The sequence below is a fragment of the Ananas comosus genome, linkage group 12 (assembly GCF_001540865.1).
Source record: "Ananas comosus cultivar F153 linkage group 12, ASM154086v1, whole genome shotgun sequence".
Taxonomy (NCBI): domain Eukaryota; kingdom Viridiplantae; phylum Streptophyta; class Magnoliopsida; order Poales; family Bromeliaceae; genus Ananas; species Ananas comosus.
The window spans coordinates 8312529-8333041 of NC_033632.1; the positions used below are offsets into that span (position 1 = coordinate 8312529).

General features: G+C 37.7%; 1 protein-coding gene across 1 annotated transcript; it reads left to right on the forward strand.

Annotated features, from left to right (window-relative positions):
* LOC109717963 lies at positions 48–13161 on the forward strand. Its single transcript, XM_020243928.1, has 5 exons — positions 48–162; positions 12279–12520; positions 12612–12812; positions 12900–12992; positions 13084–13161. Exons 1-5 carry the CDS (start codon positions 48–50, stop codon positions 13159–13161), a joined length of 729 nt encoding a protein of 242 aa, XP_020099517.1.

The window sequence follows — 20513 nt, forward strand, 5'->3', positions numbered from 1 at the left end:
CATCAGTTCTCTCTACCCCGAGACAGCTTGCGGGGTTGCCACCAGCTATGTCGGCTGGACGCTCATTAGCACCGCGTCAGCCGTCGGGATCGCGAGCACCTAGTGGACGGATTTTTACCACTCAGGTGGAGGAGCTTGTAGTTCCTGACGATGTTGTGGCAGGTATTATTCTAATCAAAGGCACTAGAGCTAGAGCTTTTATTTGACACAGATGCATCTCATTCATTGATTAGTGCATCATTTGTAAAAACTCATGGCATAGAGATCATATATAGCCCAGATTATTGGTGGGTCAATGCACCAGAGCATTCATTTAGTGTGCATGAGGAGTGCTTGGCTTGTCCAGTTCAGATAGGAGATTGGATCATGCCGGCAGATTTATTAGTGCTCAAGCAAATGTAGGGCTTTGATGTAATCTTTGGGATCGATTGGCTCTCCAAGTACTATGCGGTTATAGATTGTGAAAGCAAGGTGATCACATTTCGTGAGCCTAACCAAGAGGAGTTAGTATATCGGGCGTGTAAAAGCTCGCGCTTTGCGGCGACCGTATCGGCGGCGAGGGCGAGGAAAATGATCAAAGGTGGATGTGTGGCCTATTTGGCGACAATGGTAGAAGCTCAAAGGGAGCACCCCGAACTTGGTGATATTCGCGTAGCGTGCGAGTTTCCGGATGTATTTACGGCGGAGTTACCGGGATTGCCACCAGACCGGGAGATCGAGTTCGTCATTGATTTGATTCCCGGAGCGGCGCCAATTTCGAAGGCTCCGTATAGAATGGCATCGGTGGAGCTAGTAGAGTTGAAAGCTTAATTGCAAGACTTGCCCGATAAAGGCTTTGTGAGGCTGAGCGTATCACCGTGGGGAGCTCCTGTCATGCCCCGGGACTCGGCATAGGCCTTCCCGGTGCGTGCCCAGACCCGCCATATGCCTGCACATATAAGACGTCTACAAAAAAAGAGATATGGAAGTAAGAAGAAGAGAGTATCTAGAGATATCAGAGCAAGTATACAGTTAAGTTCTAACAACAAGTAGAGAAAAAGGAAACTTATCCACTAAAAATAAAACATGAAGTAGATACAACAACTGTCTCAAAATACAAAAGGGGTGGTCTCTACACATGGTACAACTCTCGACCTCTCCAAAAAAAAAATCAAAAGAGAGGCAGACCACCTATCGACAAATCCCTCGCTAGCTAGCCCGAGGCGATTCCTTTCCCGCGATCCCGAGGCTCTCCCGGAGTGGAAGGCTCTGAAATAAAACATAAAATAGGGGGCATGAGAACTATAATTTATAGTTCTCAGTGGGCAATTACTGACCTTAGCAAAATGCACCACTTGGTCCAAATCATGAGTAGATATAGATAATGCAATAACAACTGCGGAAATAAAAGCATATAATGAAATGCTATACTACTATGCCACAAGTATACAAGATATGAACCATGGAGTACATATACTCTATCATGAATCCAAAATACCAATACATAACAAGTATGCTCTATCATGGCTACCACGTATACTATGATGCAACAAGCAATACTATCAGTATACTACATGTCTAAGTGTCCAAAACATATCTAGTATGCACTATCATAGCGACCAAGTACACTATATGTCCCAATGTCCACTGAATCCAACTACGATATATTATCAAGTAGTGATTATTACAAAAACGGCTCCATGTCGATTTCCATTTCCAATTAAGGACCTACACAAGGTAGTCCAGCTTGTACCGCCTAGCTGCCAGTGGTAGTACTAACATTCCCCCTCGAGGAACGGGACTGTCCCACACGACCCTACAGGCGCCTCGCCGCCTAGCTGCCCGTGGTAGTACATCATCCCAAGCTGGAATAAGGCTGTCCCACGCGACCCTACAGGCGTCTCAATCCCGCACGCGCGAACTGCATAGCAAAAGGCCAACTCCGGAGTACCGTCTTGTAGGAAGCGACCCTCACAAGCATGTGCGAATGAGCACGAATGGTAAGTAACCATAGTCATCATGTCACGGATCTCGTCATCATGTCTCTAACATGGAATAGCCACTAGTAACCCCAAGGGTCTAGTCTATGTCTCAAAGTGAAGTTCCAACATTCACTAAGTCTAGTGCCTCTTTAGGACACTGGAATATTACTATATCCAAGCATGTTCCAATTTTCATGCCTCTTTATGGCATTATTTACTAGGTTCATACATGTCCGAAGCTCAATGTCGCTTTATGACATTAGCTTAATATACCAATTCCAAGCCCAATGCCTCTTTATGACATTAGCTTACCCTATCAATAGTAGGTTAATACGCATGCTCTCTAGCATGATCTCACATTGCTAATATGTACCTAGCATGTATTCCACAATTAAATATTAACATGCATCTATCCACTAACATATGGTTTCAATGCGTACGCATGCAACTATCAACATAGCATAGTTCTCATAATGCTACATGCATACACTTTCCAATGCAACTACCAACTTAGCATAATTCTCATAATATTAACATGCACATACAATTCACATATCATTCAAGTCTAATGCCTCTCTATGGCATTACTTTGCTAGACTCATTCATAGCTCAAGCCCGATGTCGCATTACGACATTAGCTCCCTAACTCACAAGTTACTCAAGTCCAAAGCCACTTTATGGCCTAATATATTCTCTTATGTCCAAATGAGATTTATATCCAAGGCATGTTACATTTGTCATGTCTACTATATGGAGCATGATTCCAAGTCCCAATTAGAATGCTAAATTCATGCATAAGTCTCACATGCAAGCTCTCTACTACATAGAGGTCCGAAAAATGTATTGTATATAACATAAGCATTTCAAGCATTCTAAAATTCACAAATAATGCATCTTTCATGAAAATGCGTGATTTTCCATTTTACGATACTTAAATCCACATAAATAAGATTTTCTCATTTGTAGCGAGGTCAAGCCCACCGAGAGCTCCACGCGACCCTTTGTGCCCCCAACTCTCTTAGCTCCAAGACTTTAGGTGATGTCACGATGCTACGATTCTGATTTCGTGATTTTTGGAAACTTACGCCACGAGCTGCGGCAATCTGTACCGAAATCGGCCTTTTCTTCAATGTCTTCACGTAGCCTCGTCGTATCGCCGAACCGACTTCGCCGGCGCGTTAGAAAACCTAGCAATTAGGTTTATACAGGCTCAATTTAGATCAAACCCCCTTATATAGCAAAACCCCATTTTTTAGCCCTAACATGCTACTATTGCAAGAAATCACCCAATTGATTCATGATTCAAGCAAATAGCATCTATTTAGCACCTAAGGGTTCCTCTAAATCCAATTTTAGAGCCTACAAATCATTCCTTAGCAATCTACCATTGTTGCTATCAAAGCTTACCTCTCAAGTTTCCTCTTAGACCAAGGAAGGAGAAGATGAAGATGAAGCTTCAACTCCAAGCCTTCTTCTCCACCAAGCTTGCTACACCACCAAGCAACTCCAATTTTCTCCTCCAATTAATTCTCTTTGGTAGAGAGAAAGAGAGATCATAGAGACAAAGAGAGAAAGAGAGAAAAAAAACTTGCTCTCCAAGCCTCTCTCGGTTTGGGCACCAAAGAGAAAAGAGTGCAAGTTCACATATATATATAGGCTCCCAAAATACTATTCATCTAGCAGTTAAGCAGTTCGGAACAGTCGGAGCCCTTCTGGACGTTCGATTAAGCTCAAATTTTACAGCCAGGCTCGGTTTTCTTTACTAAGAAAGAATATATCTTAAGTTTTCAGTTTCGACCACGTTTGGATACCGAAAGCTCTACCGAACTGTAATCTTTAGCAGATAGCAGTCGGATTTAATTTCTCACCTTTCGGGTGTCAGAATGTCATGAAACTTTAAATCTAGCCTCATAAAAATAATCCTAATATTTTTCAGATTTTCGAAATTTTCTGACACTGTGCATTTTCTGCTAAAATAACAGCCTCGATTCACATAGAAAATTCAAAGTCTTCTATTCTCGCTCCGATTTCCGCACGAGTCGATCCCGACTTATATTTTATTTCTATAAGTCCAATAAAATTAGTATCTCATACTATTTTTATTTTTACCCTTATTTTAAAATCCGGTATGCTACAGTTCGCCTCGCCCGTCAGAGATTGCTCACGGCGCAGTCTAAACAACAAAGTTATGCGGATAAGCGCCGTCGAGGTCTAGAGTTCGCGGTGAGCGACCGCGTGTTTTTGAAGGTTTCACCGATGAGAGGCGTGAAGCATTTTGGGGTTCGAAAAAAGTTGAGTCCTCGGTATATTGGACCATATAAGGTGTTGGAGTGAGTTGGAGCTGTAGCTTACCGTCTTGCATTGCCGCCGCAACTCGCAGGCGTTCATAATGTATTCCACGTCTCCAACCTTCGCAAGTATATCCATAACCCCGATCATGCAATGCTATATGAATCGTCGGAACTTCAAGAAGACTTGAGTTATGAAGAGTTTCCGATGTCGATTGTCGCATGGGAGGTGCGCAGGTTGCGGAACCGCGGGATTCCCTATGTAAAGGTTTGGTGGAGCAATCACGATGACCGTGAACCCACTTGGGAACTCGAAAGCGAGATGAAATCGCATCATCCTCACCTGTTTGAGGAATAAAGTATAAATCTGAGTTTATGTTGGAATTGGATTAGTTTTGATGACGAAACTCCTTTTTAGGAGGGGAGGATGTAAGGAAGTGAATTCTCAAAATCCGAGAGTTGGACTTCGCTCAGAATCGACTAATTGTCGAGTGTGTATGCTTCGGGAAAGCCGAAGAAGTCAGAAACCCAAAAAGTGCATTGCAACGAACCTCGGAGAGCAAGTTGGTGAAAATCTGCACTTGGCAGATTTTTGCTCTCGGGGACCGGTCCCTCACACGAGGGACCGGTTCCCGTAAGCATGGGGTGCGCAAAGAAGTCTCTGTGCACAAGTGTTGCTCTCGGGGACCGGTCCCTGCGATGAGAGACCGGTCCCCGTACGCACAGCCAGCGAAAAGAAGGAAAAATCGGCTAAGTCCTGAGAATTCTGCTCTCGGGGACCTATCCCTGGCGGGACAGACCGGTCCCCGTACGCGTAGAATCTGCCTGAGAGCCTCTGCCTGCAAGAGTTGCTCTCAAGGACCGGTCCCTCCAGGGACAGACTGGTCCCCGAGCACGAAAGTTGCCTAGTTTGGGCTGTGTGAGAGAATAAGAGTGGAGGGGCTATTGTGCAATTGTTGCATTAGTGAGGGGTATAGAGGGGAGATCACCCTCTCTCCCTCTCATTTTCACACCCAAACACATCTCTCTCTCTCTCTCTAAGCTCTCTCTCCCTCTCTCTTGAAGTGAAGAAGGAGAAGAAGGAAATAAAGGAGAGAAAAAAGGAGAAGAAGGAGAAGCAAGCTAGAGAAAGGCCTTGGACATCCTCTTCTTCCTCTCCTCGCCATTAGAGCAAGCTTGGAGGTAAGCTTTTGAGCTCAACAATGGTAGAGACCTAGGGTTTGGATTTTTACCTTTAGAAATGTTTTGATTATAACCCTAGCATGCATAATAGATGCTTAATGCTTAAAGCTAGAGATTTGATGGAGTATTTTGCATAAATGCAAATCTAGGGCTCCAAATTAGGGCTTTGCTTATTGATGAGGTTTGATCTCAATTGATGGCCTCTAAACCTAATTGCTAGGTGTCTAAACGCGTTGGCGAAGACGGATTGAGCACTCGTCGAGTCATTGAAAAGTTATCTGCAAAACAAGACCGATTGGGCTTCGTTTCCGCCTTGGAGGCCGAGACGACACTGTAGTAAGTGCCGAGAAGTGTTCTTAGAGCCTCGACATTGTCGAAAGGTGAGTGGTGTCATCCTGAAGCAACCAGGTTCCTCTCTATGTCTTAGTATACCATGATTCTTGCATCTCTTGCATATATGCATTGTAGGATTGCATTGTTATTCCATTCCTTATGCTTTCTAATTGATATCATAGTGTGAGTTGAATGCTTGGTATAATGGATAGGTAAGGATTGGGTCTGGACATTGAATCCTATAGTGCCGAGGAAAGAGATGACTCGATGATGGCTTAGTGACATAATGAGTGGCACGTAAATAAGAATAAGAACAAATGAGTGGCATATAATGTAGTGTATAATGACACTAGTGATATATGAATTTAGGGATAGGTGGACTCCCTAGAGATGACTCGTTGAACAAGAACCTAGTGTAGTCAAATGCTTACACATGGACATTGGGATAGATGGATTCCCGAGTGACAGCTAGCCCTAGTGGATAAGGTATCCTCGAGTTTAGAGGATGGATCATACTCACAGTCTGTTTATACTTGTAGTGGTCGCGCCACACAAGTCGTCGTGCACTCCGGAGTTTGGTACGAGAGGGGCAGAGTTGATGTCCCGCAGACGGTCCTGGGTTTGAGAGCGAGGTGAGTCTCCTTACCATACGGGATGGCGAGGTGAGTCGTGGGCAAACCCAAGGGATCGCCAAGGATTGGTTGAACAAGAGAATAGCACTGTTATTGAACATTTGCTCATTGGACATTGTTAGTGGATATAGTGGCATGTTAGTAAACTATTTACTATATGATGCATGCATACGTTACACATGATTTGGGCATAGTAGCATAGTTTTCTTACCGTGTCAATTACAGTTTTCATATCTATCTGCCTATCTATCTGCTTTTGCCCACTCGGACCTAGTGGGGAGATCGGCGGAGTCGGTGGTCGAACCGACTGGGAACTATGGACAATAGTTCTCACCCCACTTTGTTGCAGGGCCTAGTTCGAGCGCGCCGTGTGAGGACCGCGGCAAGGGCATCGCGCTCGAGTAATAGTGCATAGTAGCTTTCCATTCTGCATTAGCATTGCCCTATGTATTGAGAGACTTATGTAGGTGAGAATTGGAGAGCTATTGATGTATTTTGGTGATTATCTAGTAAACATGTATTCATTTTGAAAAAAATGTAAATGTAATTTGAGGTAAATGAATGCAATGTGATGTAATAGTTAGTAGACCTCTCTTTTACTCACTTGTATATACTTGTGCCTCTTGCTCTTAGTTGTTGGCACCTTTTGTGCCCTTCGTGGATTGTGTATGTATAGAATTTTTATTCCTGGGCAAATTCTTGTACACAATCGGGTTGTTTAGTCTTGGGCGGACAGGGAAGGTGATGTCCATTCGGCGTCTGTTCGACGCGCCCGAATCGGACCAAATTGGTAGCGGTCTCGGGGCGTGATAGATCTGCAGCAGCCTCTCTACATTGGGCTGTAAACCGTGCAACGTGTTCAACTGTATTTTCAGTTTCATCGTTTCAAATGCTCACTTCTTTCCCCTCATTGACTCCAAATCTATCTCCTTTTTCCCTCGCGATGCTGCGCTGCAATCCGCGGAACTCTAATTTCAGTCCATATACAATTTAAAAACAAAAAGAGAAAAAAATAAAAAAATTTCAAAATATGAACTTTTCTTATGTGCCAAAAAAAAAAGAGAAAAAAAGAGTACGCAGAAATCTTATTTTACTTATTTTTTCTTATGAAAGCAATTTGTTTATGTGAAATTGGACCTTGTGACCGCATTAATTGGGACGTAAGCAGGTGGAAAGACGAAGCATCGTGTAGAAATAGGTTATCACCACTACAAGAAAATATAGTATTGGTGGCAAAAATAAGATGGCGACAAAATTTATCGCCACTATATAGTTACCTATGGTGGCGATAGCAAAAATCACCACTGATTAATTAGCTTAAAGTGGCGTACTGGTTTCACCACTAAATGACTATTTTGTCGCCACTATTTGGTTATTTATAATGGCTATAAAAAAAATTGCAGCCAATTAATTAATTTAAAGTGGCGATGGTATTTTTACCACTAAATTACTATTTTGTCGCCACTATTTTCTTATTTATGGTGGCGATAAAAAAAATCGCCACCAATTAATTAACTTAAAGTGACGATTCTAGCTTCACCACTAAATTACTAGTTTACCGCCACTATTTAATTATTTATGGTGGCGATAAAATAAATCGCCATTGTTTGGTTAGCTATATGACAATAAGAAAAATTACCACCAATTAATTAAATTTAATTTAATTTACAAATTAAATTAAATTAATATTTTAATTTAATTTTAAAATTACTAATTTAATTTTTTAAAAAGGGCTTTTTTTGTATTTAGCCCCCTGGCAAATTTTTATTTTAAAAGTAGTCCTGTCAGAATTTAATTTGCAAAAATGGCTCTGGGTCTGCCACGCAGGCACCACATCAGCGCCATGCGGGTAGGGTTGGGACCCGTGTGTTAAGTTGAACACTGTGAACCATTCACCATGTTCAAATACGGTGAATTGTTTACAGTGTTTAGTACGTATTTTTTGTATATTGAAAAGAGTAATAGGAAGTAGGGATGTCAATAGGTATAGATATCCGAAATATTATCCGAATCCAAACCCGAATAAATTATATATATATATATATATACATAATTTATTTTTATTTATTTATACAATATATAAAATATATTCATATCCGACCAAAAACTCGAAACCCGAACCTGAAACCAGCGGGTTTTAAAAATCTATACCGTTGGATGAAGATCTAAGGAATAAAAATTATTAAACCCTCTCCTCACCGGCGAGCTCCTCATCGGCGACATAGGCGACAAGTTCCTCGCTGGTGAGCTATGCAACGAGCTCCTCATTGCTAATTTTCTTTCCGACGAGCCCTTCAAAACTAAGCTTCTTCTCGCCGAGCTACTCGCAAGTGAGTCGCTCACCGCCGATCTCCTCGCCGATAAACCCTCTCCTTTCGCTTCTCTCTTCCACTCCAAACCCTCACCGCGGATCTATATGCACTTCACGTTGCTTCTTTGCGGCTTGTTTTGATCTCAGTAATTAGATAGTCTATAATGCAGCGTTGGAGCAACCCTGTATACCAGATTGATCTACTTTTCATCAGGTTTATCAATTACGAAAGGTGAATATTTAAAAGACACTCAGGTAATTAAGGCTAGCTATTAATTCAGCATGTATACTTAACTAATTGAAAGTTTGCTAGTAACTATGAAATTTCTAATTAATCTTTTATTAGAGGCATACAAAATGCCAGATTCAAATTAGTATGTTTTACTTACTACTGAAACTAATCAATGCAATTACCAGTGCTGCATCAGGAGTTCAAACAATGCTATAATACACAACTTACGCTGAATTTGTAAACTTATATTTTGCAATAGCACTATTATGCATGCTATTGGAAGATCGAATTAAAAAGGCGATATATGACTTTTTTGATAATTTGTAGTCTTTTTCTAAATTATGTCAACTTAATGTATATTTATTGATCTAGATTCGTCATTTCTATTCATAGTTCTGATCAGTTAATACATGCTTGTATATGTCCTAATTTCGATTATTAACATATATGATGTAATTTAAATCTCCTACTCCTTTTCTCCTGCGAGCTGGAATTTGGAGCATCAGCAGCAGCGGCAGTGTAGCAGCAACGTAGGGTTTTAGCTAATGTGAGGCTTTCCAATTGCTAAATTGGAACTTGTCCATGGGCTAGTTGATAGAGGAGAGCTTGGGGATCAATTTTTTCTTCTAAATTTCAGATTAGTTTGATTGAAATTGAAGAAATTTGGACTTTGAGCTAAATTCAGCATTTTGTTGGAATTTTGTCCATGGGCTAGTTGAATTGGAGTAGCTCCTAGCTAGATTACTAGTTAGTTAAGCTGAATTTGGGACTTTGGACTTGAAATTGGATTTTTATTGATTTTCATTAGAACTTTGATTCCAAATTCTATACCAGCATAATCCTTGTTTGGGGTGGCTTTTTCTATATTCTTGCTGATTGATTTGGAGCTAAGGAAGAAGCTGGGTTGGTTGATTTAAATCTAGGTGAATGTAAGTAGGTAAGTTTTGGAAGAAATCCAGTTTTGTGCAGCCAAAATGCTATTTTTGTAATCTTTTCGGATTTCGGCTGTCCTAACAGGTACTTGTTATGGTTTTAGGAGATTGATTTGTGTTTTCCCCTAGATTCGTGGGCTATAAGGAAGTTCTCTTCATTCCTGTTGCCAGATTGTGATTCGAGGTGGGTTTGAATTTATCGAAAACATCGGACTCATTATGTCTAGGTATCATAGTTTCATATGCTACGAGAGGTTCACATAGCTAGTTTCCCATTGCTATTGATCTAAGAAACTAGGACAAATCTTATGGTTAATCATTGTTTTAGTATGAACTGAGACTTCAAATCATGTTGAGAATGGTAATTACTGAGACCCGCAAACCAATCTCATCTTAATAGCATTCAAGCAACTACAATCAAAGATAAACAGTTCTAAAAAAACTGGCCCTCCGCATGTGGTGTTCGTTTTCTAATAGATAAGGGTACTATGAGATCCATGAATACAAAGCACCTATGTTGCACAGTTACCTATTCCACATTGTCCAAGCAGGTAATTCCAGAAGAATACTAAATTACACTTGACACATGATTTTACATATGTATTTGTTCTTGGGAAAAAAAATTAAAAGAAAAAAGAAAAGAAAAAAAATGTAATTTACAAGACAAAGTACTAGGAGAGTAAAAAAATATTAATACACTTGTTCCATCTCAAAAGTTTTCAATTAGGACTTAATGATGGGTTTTAAAAAAAAAGGTAAGTCCAAATCATATAGAAACGCTGTCAGGGATATTTAGGAATGAATGATGAAAATTATCCACTTCAATCTGATCCAGGAAACCATAAACAAAGTTATCCATGGGAATGTTTCTAAGAAAATAAGGCATATGCGACAAAAAAATAGGTCATGCACAAGATAGTTAATGATAAAATGGGCTGGCTTCAGGCCCATAGGAGAAGGAAAAAGCAACTTGCTTAAGGAACTAACTGAGAATCAAAGCACCTAAACAGTTTTCTTGCTCACATATAAAGGACCAATCAAATTGGGACATGCACTCTTACAATAAGTTATATCATGCTAATTACCTTGATTTCTTCGGCCATTCTCTCATTAGATGTATTTGGTATGCCGCGCTTTATAGCTATCTTTGCAATAGTACTTTTTTCCCACAACTTCACCATAGCACTAGCTAAGCCTTGGTGCAGCTTGTTTCTTCCTACAACATACAAAAATAGTAATTAGAAAGATCAACAGAAAATAAATAACCAATACATACAAATGTTATTTTTCTCGTTTACCATAATAGTTTTGTTTCTTCACAAGACCTTCACAACATTCAAATTCAACTAGACCCTAAACCAATTTATGCATGAACTAGTGTGCTCACCGTTTGCTAGAGTTATTATTATTAATTTTTTTTCATCATATCCTGTTTGCAAGATTTGATATGCTATATTGATGAAAATTGCCCTCCTGGTGCTATTCTTGTTTTCCTTCCTGTAAACTTTGTGCTTAATTCTTAGCTCTAACAAGAAGGTAGAGATATTATTGCAATATTATATTTGTTAATAATTTATGCTTTTTGTATATTGTGCGACTAATACATTCTTAGCAGGACAATGGGAATAGACAAAAGTTGGATGATCATCAATGTACTCAGCAGCTTATACTTGGTTTATTTTTTAGTGCATGCAGTGGAAGTCTTATACTTGGTTCATCAATGTAAATGTATATTCATTATCTTTAGCTGGGGAGTCATCCAACAATGAATTAGAAATATTATTTTCGTATATATGCATCATGTATACATGCATCGTCGACGGCGTTGCGCACAATCGCCATGGCTATGTGCGCATATCAAATATTGGAGAGTTTATCTGGATGAGAAAATTTTGATCTAGTTGCTTGCGCGCTTGTTTGATATGATTATCTTTTCTGCTCCAAGATTGTGCTTTTTTGAAAGGTTATATCTATCTCTTACATTGCAAAATTATCTGTGCAGCAAAGAGGCATATAGAATTTGTCGATTGCATCATAGAATTGTGTGTCAAGTTGGTTATATGCATTATCTCTCATTTTCACTTGCAGGAAGAATCACTAGCTTGTTTTGAGATCATGGGCATACTATTTTTTTTTTTACTCAATAATAGTAATCTTAAAGTCCAGTAGGATCTTGTTTCATTTATATTACTTTGTTGAACAAGGTGTTTATATGCATCATCTCCTATTTTCACTTGCAGGAAGAACTACTAGCTTGTTAGTCTCTTTGTTCAGATCATGGGCATAATATTTTTTTTTTACCCAATAATAGTAACCTGAAAGTCCAGTTGGACCTTGTTTCATTGATACTATGTTGAGCAAGTTTTTAAAATAATATAGTTCTTACTATATTATCAATTTTATCTAGATTCTACAGTTTCAGAGAAGAGGCATAGACTAACGAAAAATTTGAAGTGGTCAAGAAAGCGTAAGTGGGGGAAAAAGAATGAGGTAGTCATCGATCCAAATTTGAGAAGAGCTGTAGCAGGAGATGTCGTGCCCTTTGTCACGGAGATGGGGGTAGTTCTTCGACAGTATGCAGTGCTGTCAAATAAAAGGTGGAGGGAAGTATCAGATCATATCAAACAAAAAATGTTTGATGATTTAGTCGTAAGTAAACTATAAATAAATATATGTTATATGTTATATGAACTTCTTTAGAAATATTCTAATTTTGGTTGCAACTTTAAATTTGCAACAGGAAAAATATAATGGCATAGGGAATCAAAAAGAGAATGTATTTGATCACCTCAAAAAGATGTATCGAGATTGGCGACATCGTCTCCATCTTTATTATTTGCGTTTTGAAAGTGACGAGGATAGACTGCGTAAGGTTCCAGAATTTGTTGCAGATAGTGATTGGGCCTATTTAGTCGAGTATTTTGGCTCAGAAGAGTTTAAGGTTACTTCATGAAATTCTAATGTTTATATAAGTATTGCTAATTAATTTAAGCATGTATATTAATCAAATATATATATTTTAATGCAGCGCATGTCGGCTCGTAACAAACGAAATCGAGCCAAACAAGGAGCAGCTACCATTAAGGGTAGAACATCATTTGGTAAAATTAGATATGCAATGGTACGAGTTTTGATTATTGTAGTCCTTTCTATAGTGTTTTGAGTGTTTATTTTATTATCAATTGTTTTGATTAATTGCGAGCATTTTACAGAGAGATCCCGTCAGTCAAGCGGAGCCTAAGATGACTGGCGAAATATTTCCTGTACGATTTATCGATATGTGCAAATGAAACTCCAGCATGTAATGCACAGATGGAATACAACTTGCATACAAAATACTCACTGTGAATGACGGATTCATGAATGATCTCTATGTCAAAACCAAGTAAAAACTAAAATTAATGTATACCATATTGCTCTAAAGTACAGTTTGATCATCTAGCTGTTAATCCTAGAGAATCTTTTGGGCTATTTCTTTGTTGAACATCTAAGTAGAAGAGATTGCTATTTAGGCAACACAACTAAAATGTAAATTATGGAATGAAAACCAAATACCTTATTCTTTGATACATGTATTAATAGGTGCTATATACTTAGGGCCGGTAAACGAGCGAGCCGGCTCGCGTTCGACTCGTGTTCGGCTCGATATTCGGCTCGCTCGAGCTCGACTCGAAATTGAATGAGCCGAGCTTGAACAAAATAAAAGGCTCGAAATTCATTTCAAGCCGAGCTTGAGTATTACTCGGCTCGTTCGAATTAGACTCGAAAAGCTCAAAAAGCTCAAATATATATATATATATATATATATATATATATATATAAATATTTGTAAATATAATGTATTTTAATTATATATAGGCTTTAATTTAATTTGGACTATTATTGTTTGCCCATAAAATAAACCCAACAAGTACAACCGTGCAATTGAGCCCAACTCCAAATTTACATAACAGACTCTCTTTTTCAGACTTTCACTGTTGCACATAATCTTAAAACATGATAACATTCAAATTCTCAAATCCCTATTTTTTTTCCCCTCTCTCTCTCTCTCGTTCTCCCTCAGACCCTCACCCAGTCAGGCAGTCACCCTAGCTCACATTTCTTGCAATTATTTTGTATTTTGAACTATTGAACATGTTGCATCAAATTGTAGGTAATGTTATATAAAAATTAAACTATTTATTATATAATGTCGAGAATTTCAATAGGCTCGTTTAGAGCTCGAGCTCGGCTCGACTCGAAATTAGGCTTGTTCGAGCTCGGCTCGAATTAATTTCAAGCCGAGCTTGAGCCTAGATTTAGGCTCGAAATTAATTTCAAGCCGAATTTGAGCTGACATAAGCTCGCTCGAGCTCGGCTCGAATTAATTTCAAGCCGAGCTTGAGCCTAGATTTAGGCTCGAAATTAATTTCAAGCCGAATTTGAGCTAACATAAGCTCGCTCAAGCTCGGATCGTTTCCACCCCTATATATACTAAGACATGCTCTCTTTGAAACATTAGCTTAATCGCATATTTTCCTACATTTTCTGGTTTTAGATCGTTCAAAATTAGCCCCAGGAATTACTTTTCGTCGTCTCTCCGCAATGCTAGAGGAAGCTACAATTCTTCTTCAGATTCATATTACTTTCTAAATTCGACATTAATCTACTGATTTTTGGTTTGGTGAGTCAATGAAAGATGCACATGCTATGGACTTTTAGGAGAGTTCGGTAAAAGAGATATTGGGTTTGGTATTATTCTTGACTTAGGTGTTGTAAAGCAATACTGCATGACTGCTAATTTTATTGGATTTAGTTTTCTTTTCATCAAAGGTAGTGCGCAATTAGTGTGAATGATTAGTGGATCTATGCAAATTAAATCTTTCCTCATGCTATTGCTGGCTTTAGCCTTGTAATGTTTGTCTCTTATTTAAAGTTTACTTAGTTAAAAAGGAGATGATTATAATTTCTTATCGAGGTTTTCTAAATTATCTATATTTTGCAGATTATGATACACTCGGATGCTCCAAGTCTAAGTGAGATGTTTTGAGATGGATCAAAGGGAGATGTTCTATCTACTCGTATCAACTGAGACTTCGAATGCTTTTTTATCTTCCATGACTGACTAGTAGTTTTTAGTTTATTTTCTTCTAAATTGAACTTATGTTGTGAGTTGGCAACTTGTTGGATTTCAGTTTTGTTTTTTTATTTTCGTTGATATTGTTGGAGAAACTAATATATGACATTATTTTGAAGTGATTTGTTATGTTGGAGTTTTGTTTGAATGCGTTTTTGCTTATGATTTTTATTATCTTATTAATATGTATTTGTATATGAACATTTGGTGGTAAAAAATAACACTATCGAAGGTAAATATAATTTGTCGCCACCAAATACTATATTTAGTGGCGACAAATTTTTGCCACCAAATGTTATCTTTAGTGGCGACATATATTTGCCAACAAATGAAACACATTTAGTGGCGACAAATATTTGGCACCAAATAAAACACATTTAGTGGCGACAAGTATTTGCCATTAAATGATATATTTAGTGGCAACTAATATTTGCCATCAATTGTCTTCTTTAGTGGCGACAAATATTTGCCACCTAAAGTTGAACATTGGTGGCAATAAGTAGTTGCCACCAAATCCTAGCAATTGGTGAAGACATTTTGTCGCCACCGAATGATACCCCTTTAGTGGCGACTATTGTCGCCACAAAAAGTTACATTTAAAGTGGTAAAATATATATTTCGCCACTGATTCATTCGCCGGCGGGATCTATTGCGGCAACATGTGGGGACAAAAATTGTCGCCACTATAGACATTTGGCGGCGATATTTTGTATATTCGGTGGCGACTTAAGTCGCCACCGAAAGATAGTTATCTTGTAGTGCACTAAGATACCAACTGTCCCTAGCACAGGTGACAAAGGACTTGGTGGTTGGTATTCGAGGTTTCAAGTTCGAATCATAATTGATTCACGGGCTTTTTTTGCATTTAGTCCTCTGATAAATTTTTATTTTAAAAACAGCCCTGTCAAAATTTAATTTGCAAAAATGGCCTTAGGCCTGCCACGCAGGCACCACGTCAGCACCACGCGGGCGGGGCCAGGGCCAATGTGTTAAGTTAAACACGGTGAACCATTCACCGTGTTTAGACACGGTGACTGGTTCACCGTGTTTACTACGTATATTTTATATGTTGAAAAAAGGAATAGGAAGTAGGGATGTCAATAGATATGGATATCCGAAATATTATTCGAACCCTAACCCGAATAAATTATATATATATATATATATAATATATATATATTAATAATATTATATACCGCGAATAAATTATATATATATATATAATGTATATATATATACCCGCAATAAATTATATATATATATATATATATATATATAATTTAATGATTTATATTTATTATTTATCATAATATATTAAATATTTAACCAGCTGGATTGACAGATTCTAAGGAACGGTTAAATATTTTATATATTGTATAAATAAATAAAATAATTTGATATATTATATATATATATATATATATATATATATATATATATATATATATATAGTATACTATATATTATTTATTCGACTTTGCGGTTCGGATAATATTCGGATATCGCATACCTATTGACATCCGTACTCGCCTATTTCCTCTTTCAATATATAAAATATACCGTAGTAAACAGCTGTAACGCATTCACCAATGTCTAAACAACGAGTGAACTGTTCCCCGTGTTTAAAACTGACAAAATTAGCTGCTGAGCCCCGCCCAATGGCCTGACGTGGCGCCTGCGTGGGCAGGCAGGCCCATTTTTAGCCACAAATTAAATTTTAAGAAGACTATTTTAAAAATACAAAAATTGCCAAAGGGCTATATGCAAAAAAAGTCATTGAATTCAGCAGTTTCCGAACCTAAGTTTAATTTCTGAAAAAAAAAACAAAGCCGGTGAAACATGCTACCTTTCTCGTCTCTCAAAAAAAAAAAAAAAACAAATCTCTAGAATCGTAATAATATGAATGTGCACTAGACATTGATAAATATGTTATAATAATACAGAGGCCATTTGGTTCACATATTTGTAATACTCAAGAATATGTTTGTATTTAATTTTATTTTTTTTTGAGAGATAGGTAGGGAACTCTTAACCCCGTTCAGTTTATTTCATATATAAATAAGACTTAGCCTAGAAATGTAATTAACCTAGATTTCGCAACTTTGGATCTCGAGTACCAATTGGACCAGAGCCCTTTGCCACTTTGAATCTAGGACCAGTGTATTGTGTATTTAATATGGATGAAAAAAATTTTAGCTAGCTTATTAACCCATCTGATGAATTGTTGTTAAAAATTAACTAGAGTTGAAGCTAGAATACTCTTGATAGTAAACGGGCATTTTACTATCGAGTTTTTTCGATGATAGAGCTTCCAAAATGACAGATGGCCTCCGTGAACATGATCTATACCACTTAAAGTGTTTAGAAATCAAATTTCAAATCTTTTCGACATCATTTGCCTAATGATCAAAGGGTTTCAAAATTTGTAATTTTAATGGTGCATAAGAGACATTTTCTCGTTTAACGGTGTAAAGATATCCAAATCAATTGAATTTTTGTTAGAAAATTCTTTAAACTATTTAAAACAAGATCTATACTCTTGATCTTGATTACAAGACTCCTATCATCATTTTTTAAAGAATATTCATTTTCAACCATTCATTTTCTGTTCACTAGATGGATAAAAGAACAATATCGAAAGTGCGTAAAATTTGATTTCTAGATAGTTTAAGTGGTATAGATCATGTTCAACAGAGCTGATCGTAAATTTGGAAGCTCTATCATCGAAAACAACTCGATAGTAAAATGCTCCGTTTACTATCGAGAGTATTCTAGCTCAACTCAAATTAATATATTCTTATCAATAGACTACTGATATTTTAATCAAATATTAAAATGAGAATACCTCTTAATTCATAGAAATATAGTATTTCTTCTATCTGAGAATTCATAATAATTTAAATATTTTTAATAAAAATATAAAAAAATATTAGAATATTACAAACCTTGAAGAAAACATAGCCCAAATCGTAATGCCATGTCAAAATTCTATTCCAAAGGATTCCTTGCTCTGAGACAGGTTTCAGTAACTACAATATTTGAACATGATCCCTGCCGTCCAAATTGATTTGAATATTGCACATTCATACCAACCTAATTAAAATTTAAGTCTACTTCCCGTCTAATTTAATTTTCAAAAAAGACTGCGGAAAATTTTTAAAATTTAAGAGTAACCTAATTAAAATTCAAGTCGACTTCACGCAAGAAATTAAATTTTCAAAAATAATATAGTCGCCTAAGTAAAATTTATTATATTAACTTGCGAAATAACTTAAAATAAAAAATTTTCAATTAAAAATTTGGCAGGGGCCGCGCGGGCGCGTACCCCCTCTTCCACAAATTACAACGTCCATTCTCCCACTTGGGGAGATGGTAGACCAGCGCACCCACCAAGTGCAATGTGGACCGCGGGCCTAAGTCATGGGCCTTCTTGATCACCCATTAACCCCATCCAGGTAAGTATGTTTGACGTTGCCCGAACGCAACCTTTTAAACCCTCCCCACCTCCTCTCTTACAACTTAAGCTTCCGATGTGGGACTAACTTAAGCGAAGCAGGGAACTCTTGCGCGGACCTGATTCACCACATCGTCTCTGGACCGCCCGAAATATTTTAGCTTTTAAGGGAAGTGTTATGTTTTGGTGCCCAAATAAGTTAAGATTGTGTTTTGATTCCACGTAAAACCATAAAAGGAAAAAAAAAGTTTTATATTTTTTAGCGTTTGATTTATACGAAAAAAAAATAGTTTTTCATTACGGCGGTTTCATTGAAAGAAAAAAAGAAAAAGGAAAAAACTATAAATAAAAAGTAATACATGTATTCTTTTTTATTTTATATATTATTGGTATATAATAATTATCATACTATATTTATTATTATTATAATGTATATTTTATTTATAAATATATTTAAAATATATTATATAATACATATTTAATATCATGTATAATAATATACATTTAATATATAAAATAAAATAAATTACTATATATATTTATAACTAATCAAAATATTATATAATATATATATATATATAGAAAATAAAAGTTTATATATATCTATCTATACTCTATACTATACTATATATAAAAGCGTATATTTTTTACGACCATGTATGATCACTTAATTAAAAAAATCTCAAATAAGAATGAACGGTTATGATTAATCTATTAAAAATAGCATTATTATCCATCTATAAATCCAATCTTACGAATGGTTGTGTCAATTAAAAATGAACGGTTCATTCTTATTTGAGATTTTTTTAATTAAGTGATCATACATGGTCGTAAAAAATATAGTTTCAAATAAGAACAAACGGTTATGATTAATCTGTTAAAAAATAGCATTCTTATCCAAAAATTTTAATTATAGTAGATAAAAATTAAATTTTAAATTTTGAAATAAATATGAATTAAATTTTGATGCCTTTTGTTTAAAACACATATTTAAATTTGTGAGACCCCAGATAATCCTATATATGAGATATAATAGGGCTAAACTCTTAACCCGGCTTAAGCATTTTGGGTGGTAGCAAGGCCCAAGAGGTTAAGAGAGTTAAGCGTGCTAGGACGGGAGTAGTCCTAGGATGGGTGACCCCAAGCCCCTGGGCAAGTTGGGGCGTCACAGATGGTATCAGAGCAATTAACGCGCCGAAGTCGGTGAGATGAGTTCTCGGCTTGAGCCAGGGTCTTCGGATGACGCTAGCGAGACGAGTGCTCACATTCGCCTGGTACTTGTGAGTCTAGCTGAGCGAAGGACGTCAGGGCGCTTAACAGGAGAGGAGATTGTTGAGAAAACCGCCAGATAATCCTATATATGAGATATAATAGGGCTTAAAGCGTAACCCGGCTTAGGCATTTTGGGTGCGTGGCAAGGCCCAAGAGGGTTAAAGAGTTAAGCCGTGCTAAGGACGGGAGTAGTCCTAGATGGGTTGACCCCCAGCTGGGGAAAGTTGTGGGCGTACACAGAAACTGACGCACAACACGCAATTCAACAGGTTGTTTTGAAAAGTAATGATTGAACCAAAGAAACTGAACCATTGGTTAGGTTGACCCTTAGGAAGACTTAACGGTTATAGGTCACGTGCGGGTTTGGGGCTTGTCGGTCCGGGTGTGGCATTCGAGTTTGGTTAACTCGAAGTGCTGATTTCTGTATGTGTTTACGGTGTTGCACAAGCTAGTGTCTAAGTCAGGGAGTAGGTGGTGGTGTACTTCTTGGACGATCGAGTGGTGGGGTGAGTTAACCAGGTGTAGCCATTCCTGTCAGGTGGGGCCTTGAAAGACCAATGATCTGGGCCTAGGCGAGTTACTCATGACTGGCCAGACGGCCAGGCCACTCTCTCTACTTAGGACACGAGAGACTACTGGAGATGTCTCTAACGGAGACGGTGCTAATAGACCAGTACGGTTCGACTGTCAGTGGTGCTACGAGGGTGTAGGCCCAGGTTTGGATTGCGGTCGGTTTCAATCGCGCCTGTGGCATGTGTTAGTATTGCTCTGCGCCAGATCCTTGGGGTAGGTTGTGATGC

What these genes read in the sequence shown, in the direction of transcription:
- LOC109717963 (XM_020243928.1), top strand. Translation starts at nt 48, where the DNA reads ATGTCGGCTGGACGCTCATTAGCACCGCGTCAGCCGTCGGGATCGCGA. An exon ending in AAATGTTTGATGATTTAGTC is followed by an intron (nt 12,521 to 12,611) that starts GTAAGTAAACTA and finishes AATTTGCAACAG; the next exon opens with GAAAAATATAATGGCATAGG. An exon ending in TTGGCTCAGAAGAGTTTAAG is followed by an intron (nt 12,813 to 12,899) that starts GTTACTTCATGA and finishes ATTTTAATGCAG; the next exon opens with CGCATGTCGGCTCGTAACAA.